Source organism: Rhea pennata, chromosome 5, assembly GCF_028389875.1.
Source record: "Rhea pennata isolate bPtePen1 chromosome 5, bPtePen1.pri, whole genome shotgun sequence".
NCBI lineage: Eukaryota > Metazoa > Chordata > Aves > Rheiformes > Rheidae > Rhea > Rhea pennata.
This window is the reverse complement of record NC_084667.1, coordinates 66,642,572-66,658,058: the sequence shown is the minus strand read 5'-3', so window position 1 is coordinate 66,658,058 and position 15,487 is coordinate 66,642,572. Positions and strand designations below refer to the sequence as shown.

General features: G+C 38.7%; 1 protein-coding gene across 2 annotated transcripts in view; it reads right to left on the bottom strand.

Annotated features, from left to right (window-relative positions):
* Positions 1 to 369: 369 nt before the first annotated feature.
* The window catches only part of DDHD1 (DDHD domain containing 1), a 65,719-nt gene continuing 50,601 nt past the window's right edge, over positions 370 to 15,487 (bottom strand). For both annotated transcript variants that reach the window (XM_062576520.1, XM_062576521.1), the window contains 6 exons: positions 13,717 to 13,979; positions 11,630 to 11,705; positions 6,526 to 6,675; positions 4,930 to 5,182; positions 3,492 to 3,674; positions 370 to 1,346 (listed from right to left, as the gene is read on the bottom strand). In XM_062576520.1, coding sequence (XP_062432504.1) covers positions 1,165 to 1,346; positions 3,492 to 3,674; positions 4,930 to 5,182; positions 6,526 to 6,675; positions 11,630 to 11,705; positions 13,717 to 13,979 — 1,107 coding nt within the window. In that variant the 3' untranslated portion in view covers positions 370 to 1,164. The remainder of the gene's footprint in view (positions 1,347 to 3,491; positions 3,675 to 4,929; positions 5,183 to 6,525; positions 6,676 to 11,629; positions 11,706 to 13,716; positions 13,980 to 15,487) is intronic.

The following is a 15,487-nucleotide window of genomic DNA, read 5'->3' as shown; positions in this document are numbered from 1 at the left end:
ACTCCTCCTAAATTAAATTCAAGTACAAATCTGATCTAAGTTCTGGTATCCTCAGGCCTCACCAAGTTTATTTTCTGCTGCCATCTTTACTTGACACACTCCTTGCACATACATAAACATATATATTTAGACATATATGCACGTGCACACACATACACCTATATTTAATAATGGTAAGCAAAAGACAGTTGAAGCCCCTGCAAACCAAGTCAAGCGTGAGGCCAAAACCTTCACATGCTTGAGAAACACTTGTGGCCTGGAAAGGCCTAGCAAAGCAGCTACTTACCTTTGAGAAGAATGTGACCAATGTCATTTGTGTGAAACCACAAATATTTATTTTTAATGAAAAAATACTTAAAGTGTGCCACAGTGTCCATATATTTCATTTGAATAGTAGTACAAAGATATGTATTTCTGAGAAAAAGTCTTAACGCTGTAGAAAATAAATTGGTTCTTAAGTTATGTCAAAAGAAACCAGTAAAAAAGTAATGTTTTATACACCGGAATAAAATGAAACAGTTAGAGATAATAAATTATAATTACAGTATTTCAAATATTTGCTTCATGCTTTTTCAGCATCAGCCTCTAAATGTGTCATGTATAACAGGCCCTCAGAAGCCAGCCAGTAGTCAGAATGGTCTTTCAATGGAATTGTGGAAAATAGGATATGGATCTGAATAAAGTCCTAGAAAAATGACACCACCGTTTGTTATTTACTGATACACAAACATCAGAACATGGCAGTTTTAGGTTTTTATCTAACATATATTTTGTTAATAGAAATTAATTTAGTTATTGATTTAACTAATCTTTATACTTTAGTGAACTAAACAGCAATTATGGTCAGTAACAAGTATGTCACCCAGCACACTGCACAACCGTGCTTACGTGATGCTACACACTGTATTGGCTTTTTATACAGTCAAAGTTAATGAGAATTTGGAATAAATTTAGGCCTAATTAAGCACTGCAAAATGTTTAAAACGATAAAGTGCTTTTAAATACAAATCATTCTTGCTCTTTAGAAACAGGAAAAAATCCAAACATGCACTTAAACCTGAAACCTCCATGCCTTATATACTGCAGTTTAACAGTAAAACATCAGTTTTGTGCCATCTGTTTTAAAATTTCCTGTCCCATCCCTCCCCTTCCCCAGTCAAAAATTCAAATAGCATCTAAATTGGATTTGTCAGGATCTTCTTGGTCATGTTTGTACATGAAGGTGAGAAGGAAGAGAGCTATATCCAGAGATGACCAATAGGCAGTGTGTGACGTGACTGCAGACCAGTATCTGCTCTCCACAAGACCTTCCCTGAGCTCGAAATCAATCCTGTGCTCCAGTTCCACTAGAAATTGAAGAAACAAAAGTGTTACCAGAATTGTATGCTAACAGAAGGAAAAACATCTGCATATTTTTTTTTGTCAGGTTTGGCTTCCGATTCTACTTGCTCTATATAGAACGGATATAACATCTCTGTGTTTGCATTTAGCACCACACTCATCTACATTAAAAAAAAGTACATACGTGTATTTCATGCACGTATATTTATCACAAACATGACCTGGGAGTGCTTCTTAGTTCAGAGAAAAACCCTAAAGCTTAGAAAAAGCCTGTGTGCTTTTTAAGCAACTGTTTTCCTTACAGTAACTGTATAAATACATTTATTTATGCTCCTCATGATAACTATATGAAAGTATCCAGCAGATGTTGAGGTACCATAAAGGAATTTTGACTTTCAGAAGATAGATGCTCTGAACTTTCTGAAACAGATAGCTCTCGTGTATCTTCAGTGCCTACGCAACGAGATGAAGCTATGCACAAAATTATAAGCCCTTTCTGAAAATCAGCAGTCCTTACATAGCACTAACTCCTTTGATTTCCAGATTATTCCAAATATATTTCAACAGTTATCCCTCCATTTCAATGACTGTTTTGATCAATACCATATTCAAGCAATTTTCACTGCCTGTTTAACTGGGCCAATGGCTAACCTATTGTTAAGGCACTTCAGCAGTTAGAAAACCTCTACAAAGCAATAGAATAGAAAGGACAAAACTAAAAGCCTGCTTAGCTGCAAAAGCCAAAACCCCATATTGAGTAAAAAATGCAGCCATTTATCAAAGCCAATTTCAAGGAATTTTAATTCTTGGCTCAAAGAGTACATAAATGGAGCATCGCACAAGCGCTGCCTCCGCAGTCACGGCATAGCAGCGCTCCGGGTGTGACAGCCCTTCATATTTTCATACCGGCGTTTCGCTACTTTCCAAATGCAGCAAAGAGAGGGAGAGTCAGAGCCTCTGCATACTGGGAGAGAACCACAGTCATTTCCCACTAAGACGCATACATTCAAAACCAGTCACTCTGCAAAAACAACGCTCCCAACAACTCTGTCTCTCTCTGGTTAGATTCCGTTACAGAAGCTTGGGCTGGGAGCCAAATCCCACCACAAGCCATGCAGCCGCCCTCTCAGAAGCAAATACTTGGGCCATAGATTGCATCATTCTGTTTGCAGCCTTGCTGGCCTCAGCTCCACACTCGTTCTGTGGCACAGAGATGAAGTTTTAAAGAGAGAGAGAGATGAGGGAGCTGTGTAGAAGGCCTTGAAGCACCAACCGCCCACTGAAAGGACTTCAAGAGTTCTGCAGTATTCGCTGTCATGCCATTGCATTTTTCTTAAGTTTACAATAAAGTCCGTGTCCTCAGTAATGACTCAGGATATCTATTGAAATTAGCAATGATCAAGGGACTGCAACTTATCATGTGAACGCTATCACAAGATACAGTAGTGCTGCTACTTGTGACTGCTTAGATTGCAAAAACCTCGTCTTGCAACAGTGCCAATGAGAACTTTAGAAACTGAGTCAAGCATGAATTGCTGTAAAGGAAGTACCTATGTTTTTCCAAAAAACAACTGCTAGAACTGCACTCTGGGCAGTTCAGATTAGGGCAAGAATAACCTTTGTTTCCAGTCACGCATGCCTTTAAATACAGATTGCTTCAAAATTGCAAATGTGCAAGAAAATTTAAGTTAATCCAGTTTATTACAAATGGTAAGTGGGATTCTCTGTGGCAATTATGTTGCTTTCCCTAGTGAGAGTTTAGGAGCTACTGAAATACAAATCTAATTAGCTAAAACTCTGCAAAATACAGGCATATTTTAACACACATATATAAGTATATACACATATATATGTATATATATGTATACACACAGACACACATATATACAGATACACCTCTTTTAGGAGAAAAATGAAAAAAAAGGAGCAGAGGGTCAGTCCTTGGGAAGACCTAAGAAATTCAAAGAGCAGGAACAGATTCAATTTTTATCATTCTAGAGCAACCCAATAAAATTAAATAGGGGTGTATGTTTGTTGGTATGTTATTCCCACCCTCCTCCAGCATACATATGCAGCCCACTAAAGATCTGTTTTCCACAGAGAAGCTAAAAGGCAGAAAGGGTTGCTAAGGTGCAGGACTGGTCACTCACACGTGGGATCGAGAAAGCCTGAGCTGCTGTGCGGGAAAGGCGGTGTTCCCACCATTGTGGCTTTCTTGTCGTCTCCCTCTGCTCCATCCTTCCCCGTCTCAGATGTCTGAGAGATGGTTGTACTAGATCGACCAAATCTTGAGAAAAGCATCCCTCCGAGGCCCTTCCCAATACTCGCGGCTCCTGCATTCAGCACAGAGAAAAAACGAGCATAAGGGCAGCTGAATCAAACCACAAATTAAAGTCACTGTAACACCCATCAATTAGAGCTGAGTGACAGACAAAGGAAAACACTATTCATGCTTTTCTAGGGTGGGAACAGCTTATCTAACTTCAGCGTGTACTTTTTAATCGTAAGGCCGATCTAGTGTACAAGCAAAGGTTATAATCTGGAAACTGTAGTTAAGGAAACAAAAATAAATGAGGATACTTTGCACCAAGAAATCTAGTACTTTGAAGGATATGTGGTAACTAGTCTTAACTATTTATGAAAGAGAAGGTAAAAATGTTTTATACTGCTAGTACCTTCTGAATTTAAGAATCCTGTCAGAACACTTAAGGCTCTCCTTTCATCAAGGTCCTTATGTTGGCATAACCCTTACAGAGATTTAGAACTGCTATATCACCCTTGAAAAGGACTAATTTGATTGCTTAGAAATAGGAGTGTAGAAGATCTGTGATGTTTTCTCCTGACTTTGCTGCCACCTCATGGACAACACATTAAAGTTACTATAGTAACACAGGAAAAAGCAGTGCAGCGTGATAGAATCCTGCCTTGAAATACTGCATATTTTTACTTAAGGACTAAGCTAGTTGTACACACTTTAATTATTCTATTGAGAAGATTCCTGGCACCAGGTCGCATGAGATTTGGAAGAAGGCTAAAGACTTTGATTCAACAAAATCTGCAAGTATATGCTCAACTATGAGCTCCAGTGAAAGTGAATTTAAGGTCCCTTAACTAAAGCTTATTTTGAGTCAGAACACCAAAAGGAACAGACTTCATATTAAAACAGCCCGATTCCCTCATGTAAAATTATGAGTTAAAGGAAACTGTAATACTTACCATATAGACTGAGTTTTCTCCTATTTTACCAGGAAAGGTAACTTTGAAAAAAAGTCTCATGAGATAAAGTGGAAACTATTAAATCACCAGGATGTTATTTCAATAAAGACGACATCAATAAGGCAGCAATGGCATAAACTCACTGATCTACATCCTCTCTCCTCAAGCCTTGACTCCAGGGTAAGTAAACTATCTCTTCTTCAGAGTAAATGTTCATTAGTCTAAAACAAGCAATACTTCTACACTGTACAAACACTGAAAAGAACCAGGAATAGCTTACTTACTGTTGCACCTTAAACATCACACAAGAGAACAGTGATGGTCTCCAAGGAGCTTCTACATAAAAAAGAAAAGGACATAAGGAACAATTACCTAAAATACTTGCTTTGCCTATGTTTGTTATGGACTCCCCATAATGGCGTCGAACCAAGACTGGTGAAGTAGTTGGGCTTGGTACAGTTGAAACACTTTCACTATCAGTAACTGAGGTAGGTTCTTTTGTTGGGTTGAGAAAACTTGGCTTCATATGCTCATAAGGTAGAGGATTTGCAGTGTTGTACCAGTGGATCTGGACAGGCGAAATGTTGCTGTAGTGCTTCAGAATTAAAGGTTCTAGTCTATAGGCCTGCAAGAGTAATTTAGAAAAGAAAATGTTGAGTACCAATAATGACTGAAAAATCACATTCCCGTCCCAATACAGAGTGCTCTTCAACCTCAGATCCAAAATATCTGCAACAAGAATAAAGCCTTGACAGAACAAGTGACAGAACAGTGGCATTATGTTCTGGTTCACAGTTATTATCACAGCTTAGAAGATGTTATTACCTTTACTGTTTGTTTGCACATGTGCATTTGCACATTCCTCTGCAACACTTTTACTACATAGTGCTGTCAGCATCCCCAAAACTACTGTCAACAAATGTTTGTTAAAATGTATTGAAAGAACAAACCTTACACACAGCTAAACACATACTGTATGCCACAACAGACAAGGAGGAACTGGCTACACAAACACTTGCTTTGATGAATCTTCGTTAAGCACTGTACAAACCATGAACTGGTAGGGCATCTGTGTGTATTAAAAAAAACCACACACTTTCTATTGATTATTTTTCTTTGTTTACTAAAATATAGGAAAGCATTCTGCACTTTATCTAGAAAAAAGTAAAACTACGACTTGCAAAATAAGCAAGCTAATTGTAACCTGATCATTCACCCTATGTTTCCAAGGAAAATTTGCCATGTGTTCTACCCTGGAAGTAGCTGGAACTGAACAAAAGCTTGCGATGAGCAAAACCACCATGTTTTGATAGAAGTCTAAAGATATTCAGACTGAAATAGAGTTTAAAAATAGATATCTTCTAAATTACTATTCTATAATAAACATGAAACTCCCAAATCAAGATCCCATCAAAGAAGTTGCCAAGGCCCAAGGCTGCAAGGACAGAGCAAAGCTATAATCAACGCTTCCCTCCCAAGTACGATCTCACATGCCAGTGATCTGCTACTCAGAACTCCTGGGGAAAACAATAGTGTCTTTTTTAAAACAAACAAACAAACAAACAAACAAAAAACACAGCACCTTGTAAACCGGTTGTGAAGTTTAACAGCATCTTTGGACAGAAGATGTTTTATAGAAGTCAGTAAGTTAAACAGGAGTTGGAACTTGACTGAGAATAATTATTTACTGAGAAGGGTCATTTCATCTGTTTTTGCAAAAAATGCATAACCTTATGCTTATTAACATGAAAAGAGAAACAAAGTGTAAGATATTTAAGGCACTGATTTATAAAAGCTGTTATTCTACAGTAATAAAACTCAAGATATTCTACAATAATCATTAACAAATGGTCACGTGCTGGAATATATGTGTGTTGATCCACATGCTTTGATGACTACACATATTATCAAACAGCTGATGTTTAAAAATACTCAAGGTAAAAGCTTGCAACTGCAATTAGAACTCACCACTGGATCTGTTGGATGAAAAATGTTTAGTAAGCGGTTACAAATCGTTTTAGGCAGAATATGATCTTGACTACCGCTGTTTCCTGGACGGATGCCACGCAATGCCAAAAACACTGCTAATGGAGATCCCATACAGAAGAAATTCTCAACCTAAGGAAAGATTTCATGCATGTTAATAAGGAAGAAAATAATGCTTTCTAACATGGCTGGATTTGATTTTCTGTTTCAACTGAGGGACACGTATAGTATTAGTGAGTCAGAACAGGGAAGACGGCTGTAACATACATGTCCTATAACACAACAGGTTAAGTTCCCCACTCTGCTTTGCTGCGAGAAGAGAGCCACACATTGTGGTGCTACATAGTCGGAAAACTGAAAAACAAGTTGGATATTTGCACTGAAAGAGGTCTACCCACACTGGAAGGGTTGGAATGAGAAGAATTTGGAGGACACTAAGGAAACATGAGTTTCACAAGATTGTAAGTCTGTTTTCTAATGAAACATTAATCTTTCCCTAGCCAAGTACTCCACAGCTCATTCTGCTGCACATACCATCAAGGAAGCAGAAATGCAAGCTACACTGAGTATTAAAGACAACCTACAGAATATTTATAGTAATCACACACACATACAGGCTGGTGTTATGTACAACCTCTTGAAAACATCTAGTGTAGTGTTAAGTGAATAAAATGGTGCTTGCCAGAAGTGCCACCACAAACATCAGCCATCGCTACCCGTGAACAGGTACAGCACAATCAGCGTTTCTGCAGACTACTCTCATGCTGTCCAAAGCTACCGTGACTTTGCTCTAGAAGGACTGCCTCTAACACCGAGAGGCAAGTTGAGTAAACCTGGACGGCAACCACTAACCCGTCTGACAAAGGTCACTGAACATGCATCAGTGGTAACGACTTTTGGTCACTACCAACCTGGGCCAGGATTCAACAGTGACCTAGAGGTGAATGGCTTCGTATCCCATTATCAATCCTCAGACATCGTCTCCTAGAAACATCAAATGTAAAACTCTGTAGTCAAAAATATTTTCGTAAGTCAAAGTTACTTTTTAACCTTTAGAATATTTTCTTATATGAAAAATTAATTTTACTGTTATCAGAGCTTTGCTACAACTTTCCCAATAGCAGAGCCCAGTTTGCAGGGCACTACAGCTGACCAACTATTAGTGCACTACAACTTAATCAACACAAGCAAATGCTGCATTCTTGCTAAGTGCACATGAAGAATGCTTGGATTCCCAAGTGCCTTTGCTGTATGTCAGCACATGGAGTGAGGGGGTGGAAATAATGGTCCAGTTCATCTATCAGATTCCAGCATGGCACAAAACATTCTTCCTCCTCTTACTTGGCATTGGTATCCCACTTTTTTTTTTTTCCTCCAAAAGAATGTTTGAGTCTCATTTCAATGAAAAAAAATAGGTCTTCAGCAAAGCCATTCAATGCTGCATGCTACAAAGTGCTGCTCTTTGCCATCTGTATTGTTACTCCAGTCTAGCTCAAAGAAGCTCTTCTTTCTCATAATTAAGCTTTACACAGACCCCTTACATTTTTGCCATTTGAATAAAAAGTTTTCTCATCTTCAGACACAACAGAAACAGATAATCACAGTGTAATCCTTTACACTGAATATGTAACCTTTCACCCTGTCCATCTGATATGCCTGTATTCAGTGTTTGGAGTTATGGTCTTTCTCCTTCAGAAAGGAGGCAGTAGGCACTGTGTCTGCCAGCTTATACTTGCAGACAGATACTCAAAAGACATATTCATAAATTCACTTTAGGAAAGCGCAGACTAGGCAGAAATCTCAAAAGGTAAATAGAGTCAATGGTTACAAGATGCATGGCTATTGTTCCATTACATCTATTGATAGACACAAGATGAACAATGTCCACAGACAGACACTTTCTTGCTGGAGTGCAGTGACCTTTGTTATATCTTTTTGTACACACACTAGCCTTTCAACATCATCTTCCAGCTCTGAATATGCCTACAAAGACAAAGTATACCTATAGCAGGGTACTGTAAGGGGTGGCTGATACCAAAGCACTGTATATTAAATATTAAAATTAAGTTCTCCAAAAATAATCCTTTAAATTGTAGCCATTAGACTGTCAGCATTATTGCAAAGTGGCTGAATAGAAGACTGCCATGTGATGAAACCTACTGGGAACAGAGGACTAAAATCTTTTGGAAATACATTTATTAATTTTGTTGTTTCTCCCTGAAGCACGAGCGGGGAACCTCACATATATTTCTGTAAAAGTTTAACAGCAGCAGAGAAGCAATTTTTCAGAACATGACCTTCAGGATAGCACTTTTCTCCTGGTTATGTTTCATAAACAAAAGACATAGTGAATTCATTTGTATTTTAAGCAGAAGCTGAACCAAATATTCAATTCAACTTAGAACTCTGCAGTTCTTCAAGAATCAAAACAATAGCTGAATGAATACAAGTGGGACAATGCATCTCTTTTGTGCATAGGGAAGGATGGGGAAATAAATGCACATGTTTAGCAGTAATGTTAAAATGGAAGACCCAGAGAGTGACTACAGTTTATGCATCTGTGCTGCCTTTCAGCCTGGAGAATCCCAAATATCCTCCCAGAACGAGGAAATGCAGCCTCCCACGTGGTAGCTTCTACCTGATCCCACACTCAGGAACGTCCTGCAACCCTAGGAAGGGTAACGGAGGAGACTTACATCAGTATTACATGGGGAACTTAACTAGGCAGTTTTATATTGAACTACTATGGCACACGGCTGTATTCAGTTTAAAGATTGCCTCCTTTCAGGTAAGGCTGCACATCAGCATCCCACCAAGTTCTCATAATTCTTCTGCATGTGGTAAATCACTAGTATCTTATAAATCTTGACATTTGTTATCAGCGTTGACATCCCTGTCAGATGCTGCTACATAGAAAACACAAGGTCAATTATAAGCTGGAGCTTCTTCCAGAAGAGTTCACCTGTGGTTACAGAAAAAGCGCTAAGGAACCCCAGAAGTATTTTAACATATCACAAAGTCCAAATTTAAACCAATTTCCACCTCAGTACCATGGAGCAACTGAGATAAGCCTTGCCCTGCCCTTTCCTACCATGAATGAAGATCAACCTACCACACTGCTATTTTCAGGAACCACAGAGAGGTTGGTATCTTACCCTTCCCCATGTTTTCATGCTCTTCATCCCCTTTAGTTTTCAATTCCTATTGCTCTTATATAACTGGTGGGGAGAAGGCTGTCTATATAAGCTTTACATTTACAATGGGGTGTTGGTTTTGTTTTTAACCTGCACAGCTCCTAATGACTTCGCAGCTGTAGAAGCAGGGGAGTGAGCCATAAAGATACCTAGCCCTCCAGTTCTCATTTTGGTGGTCTGTCTAATACGTTAAGAGCACAAGACACTCCAAATCTTCATTTGTTTTCTCCCAAAAGGTTGGGTCAGTTCTACGGATCACTTCTTAAGCTATTAATCACCAGTCATGTTAGCTGCCGTAGTTTTTCTTGCACTTGTCTTGCCAAAAGCTACCTCTGTTCTTGCTCAACATCAAGCAAATTCCTTCTTGTTTAATGTACACTAGTGACTTTCCCTCATCCTAGGAAGCTGAGTATGTTCAGTCCAAAAAAAGAGGTAACACCCTGACAGTGACCAGCCCTTTTCTGTACAAGTCCATTTGGTTGTGTAGCACAGCCTAGAAAGATCAGCGACCAAATACCCAAGTCTCCTGCATATCATAGACCAAAGAAATTTGCGGATCAGACGCTTGTAGTGAACAGCAGCTTGTGATCAAACTGGAGCCCTGGCCCACCATGAAGAGCCAAGATGCTGGTATTTGGTACCTACAAAGCAGTTAATTCTCTCTCAATCCTCAAAAAGCTGGACTGTCTTGCTGATGAGAAATCCTCTCTCAGTAACATCCCGTTGAACTCTTGCCCTGGGAGAAACACCTTGCAGCCACATTCATGGAAAGCCTCCTTTTTCCTCTTGAACTCTGTCACAGGCATGGTACTCAAACAATGAGTTTCTAGTATAAAACTTCACACAAATGAAGTGTCTTTCTTTCAGAATGGGGAATTCAAAAAAAGATGTAGAGCAATGGAAAATTACCTAGCAGTAATTTGGGTTGATACAGCCCTCTTTTCTTCCTCATCTCTTTCCTCTTCCCTTCCTGCTCACTCTAAAAATATTTTTTCCTGAAAATTTGCAGTTTGAACACAACTGAGTGAAAATAATCTTTGCACAGAGCTGGAAGAGTATTAGCCTGACTCCAGCTTCCTTGATGTTAGCGGTAATAGCACAATATATACTTTTAAGTAGCCATGAAAAACAGAAGGCTATGACAAATTGAATTATGGTTAGTTTTCTCTTTTCTACGGCTCATGATTGACCTTGGCTTCTAGAAGTCCTTCTGAATTCAGAAGGACAGAAAAATAGCAAGTTAAGAAACAATAATCTATTTTCTTCTTATCTACACTTGTCATACTTTTATGGTTTAATATTTCAGGATATACTAGAACAACTAGAAAGTGTTGCACATCCCACCAAGGAGCTAGAAAATTCCACTTCCCAATGGTATGAAATTCTAGCAATTTATACAGCCAATTAGCAATCAAGCTATTTCATGAAACTACAAGTAACTTGTGCTAACTCTCAGACCAGAGTAATCTGGAAGGAAAATACACTGTTGGAGGAAATTCAATCAGATTTGAAGCTGCTCAGAGGTGTGGCGTGTTAGAAGCAGTTCCCAAGAAAAATGATTAGTAGACAAAGTAGAAGTGAAATTGTTTAAGCTGCATGATTACTGCAATTTATCAAAATGATTTTTATGATCACATATGGCTGTGTACACTATACTAACAATTTACATACATGTTTATATTTTATATTTATTACATATATATTTGTAATAATGACATATGAATATAGTAACATATTCACACAGACACACACACACCAATCAATGAATTAGAATTATTTAATCAAGATTATCTCTAGGGAAATAGGAAAAAATGTAATTACAATACTTCATACTGTAGGTATATTTTTAAAGCAAGTAGAACATATAGTAAAAACCTCTCAGACATGCATACCTTAAATTTTAAGACAGGTGTTTTTGATACGGTGGATGCCTTTAACTCATGTAACCTCTCTTCTATCTCTCTCAACCTAGAAAAGAAGGAAATCTTTCTGAGATGCAGCACAAAATGTAGAATTAACCTCTCTGATCCAAACAGGCAGAGACAGTTTTGTAGTGTCTGTTAGGAAAAGAGAGCCATGGCATCAGTATTTCCTGAGGCAGCCCGATTTATTAAGAAACAGTGTATGTGAAACCCTGTTTTCTCTGACCGAGGAAGGAGTCAAACAAGAGGTTCTTTGTTCACCACTCCAGGCATCTTCCCATCCTCTCTCCTTAGGAGCATGTGTCTCTTTTCTGCTTCCTTGGTAATTTTGGTGCTTCATGCAACCAAGTCACCTGTTTTGTTACCAGACCAACAGGAAAATCGGTACTCCAGTCACTTGGGAGCTCTGTATTGTGGTGGAGCAACACACCCCTTTCAATGTCATTAACAAAAACTTGTTTACTTGTTCTTCTTTTTACCTTGAATAAAAAAGCAGCTACAATATAAAGTACTTGCAGTGAACCAGTACAACTATCTAATCCCAACACTAGAGCACCTGGACCTAGAGATCCCAAAAAGCATTTTACAAATAAACATGTTAAGCTTAACTTCTGCCATCTTGATTAGCAAAAAACAAATCAGGAGCTTCAGCATTCTGAAAAGTAAGCACTTTCAGAAAAGTATGTTTCAAGTGAATGTGATTCAGTCTTAAAAAAAAGAAAGTGTCAACTCTTGTCAAATATTGTCAAAGGGTTCCAACACAAACTCACATGCTATATGAATATTATTCTACAACATAAACACGCTGTCACACACTGCACAAGTGTAAATATTTTCAGAAATCTAGTATGAATGCTAACATTAAAGAAGTAGAAATCCAGAAGTTACAGAGTGTTAGTAGCATATGTTCTAAAGTTTCAGATTGACTTACACTAAGATGGTTAATGAACAAGAGAACCACCCTGTTTATACACAAGTGCCCATGTCAAATGCTATTTAGATTACTGTTGGATCAAGTCTGAAACACTTTGGAGAATGCCTATAGAATGGGAGCAGGAGAGTGAAAATGGTAAATTTTCAGCGGTCACATGCTAGTCACATACCTAAAGGGTCATCTCACTACTGGGCAACTTCACTTGGTCTCTTACTTATCTTCTCTCAGGAAGGTTGCACTTTATCCAGCCTTGTGGCTGACAGATGTCCTGTACCAATCACTAATTACATGCAGAGGAGAACTATGATCACAATTTATCCTCACTTTCCACTGGAAAGATTCAAGTTGTAGCTACTATTTTCATATTCCCAATCTATGGATTTCTTATAGCACCTCAATAGCCAGGTTAAAGCAGGGAAGTCACCTTAACACTGAGGAGTCATCACCATGATCTGCAAGGTCTTCTAACATCGAGAATCTCTACTAACACTGAGAATCCCTGCCAATCCCTGAAAGCCACTGAAACTATGATCTTATTTACCACAACGCACAGTGGTACCTCATGCTTAAAACAGTATTAATATTTCTAGATGGCAGAAAGTAGAATGGGTAAGTGATCCACAGCAGAATAATCCCCATAAACCACTAAGCTGCAATTGCAACATCTGTATCCAGCTGGTAGAGCTCAAATTCCAGGTTGATCCTAGGAGAAAACCTTTCACTCCTGTCCAGAAACTCAGCAAATGCACTGCTCAGTAATACTGCCCTTTGCCCACCTGCGAGCTACTTTGCTGTGTGTGTGTGTTTTCCTCAAGGATCTTAGGGGCTAATGGCCTGATCGTCTATCCTTCTTCCCGGCTAGAAGTGGCTCCCAGGGTAGCTGAGCAGTGAGCTGCACTGCTCTGTTCTGGTACAGTACACAAGATGTGTTCTATTAGCAACACCATCTCCCTTTGCCTGCTTAGTCCTGCCTTTGGCCTTTACCATTGCCATTCAGCACCAACAGAAAATCATCTGCCACAGAAGAAGATAGCAGTCATGGTGGATTCTGGAAACGCCCAAAGGACATCATCTTGGGACGTGTTTTCTTCCTTAACAAGAAATGGGGAAATGGATACATTACCGTTGTTTAGTTATATAAAGTTCTTCAAGCAAACGTTGCTCCTCATAGCTCATCCAACGGTCTTCAAGTTCTTCCTCCTCTTTCTGCAGCAGCTGTTCGTAAAGCCGGACAGGGTTCCAGCCAGTCATTATGTCATAGGTGATCACACAGCCCAGTGAGTGGGACACAATGGAGACTTTCCCTCCTTTCTCCTCAAACTCTGGATTCCGAGAGCAGAAGAGCGTGTATAGTCGGTTTAGCTCTTGCTGCAGCCCTTTGACAAGCTGTTTTAAGAGGGGAAAGAAACAAGGTTTTACGTTAACATCTTACACTTCTGTTCATGTCACATGTCTTTGCCTACTACATAGGCCAGCTTCTCAAATACACATCTAGGACAAGCACGATCTTCTAGTTTACGTAGGTTTAGAAGACAAGCAAAATCTTAGGGTCAACTCAACTCTTCTGTCTTTAGAACAGCCCTCCAATTTCTCACCTATAAAATAAAACAAATGAATTTTGGCTTGAGGGACATTGACTTCTTTACAACAGCAACTGCATAGTTGACTGTTCCTACTCCAGTGGTCCATCCCTTCCATTCAGGCCCAGCAGGAACCACTGAGCAGGGCATGTGATAACCACATGCCCTAGACCAATGTATTACACAGCCCAAGACATTAAAGGCATTACATTGAAATAAATATATTATTAAAATTTATTAATATTATTTTTATATTATTATTTATTAATATTTTAATATATTATAAAAATAACAGCTACTTAAAGTACTTAACAGCATCCTCTGAGACGAGCAATAGGGAGGTACTCTGTTTTCACCAAAAGTCCATTAGTGCAACAGTGACTACTAACACACCTGGATCTCCCTTATTGCTCATTTCTCCCCTAGTTTCTATACCTTTTTGCAGCAGTGCATGTTTCTCCTATGTCAGAAGTTCGGCTCCCTTTTTAACCCAAGAACACTGGAAGAAGAAGGGGCATTAGCCTGGACCACATGTGATCTGGAATCAACTCACATCTCCGCCACAAAACTTTGCATGTAACCCTAGAGAAGTTGTGCTCTCCCTTCTCCAACTACGAAAACAAGGTAACAGCATTCCTACCTCTCTGTAGGGAAATAGGAAGATATATCCATCAAAATTGATAAGGTCAGATACTACAGTGACAGACTAAGGGAGTCTGGGAAAATATCCTCAAATTGCTTTTGGATCTTTGTAAAACATACTTGAACCCATCATAACCTTCATTATTCTGCTCACAACTCGGCTACAAGGGGAACAAGGGTTCTGTCCTATTTCTTCTCTTACTATAATGCACCTACTGTAATTTTTCTACAGGAATCACATTGAAATAATGCCACTGAAATATAAAGCTTTATCTTAGACAGAAGGAAGATATACAAAAAGAAAAGGTAAAAATAAGATAGGAAGAGCTAGGATTTGAACATTTGATATGTTCGTTAAAAGTTGAGTTAAAAATGAAACGCTAAGGAGAACAACATTTTTGCTTGTGGGTTTCTAGATTTTTTGGATGCATGGAACAGGAACGCGACAGTATTCTGGCACAGCAAGTAAATCCTGTAGTATTACTGAGATAACTATATATTGATTCAATGTTAATTGAAATCCCCAGAGGTATATTTGCTTCAAATCCAGCACTAAGGCACACATGCGTGAAAATGTTAAGATTCATAGGAAAAGCTTATTTAGAGAGAAATATTAAAAGGTATGAAATTAGAGAATGAGACAATAAAAATAAGATAGCTCTGCTTGTGAGA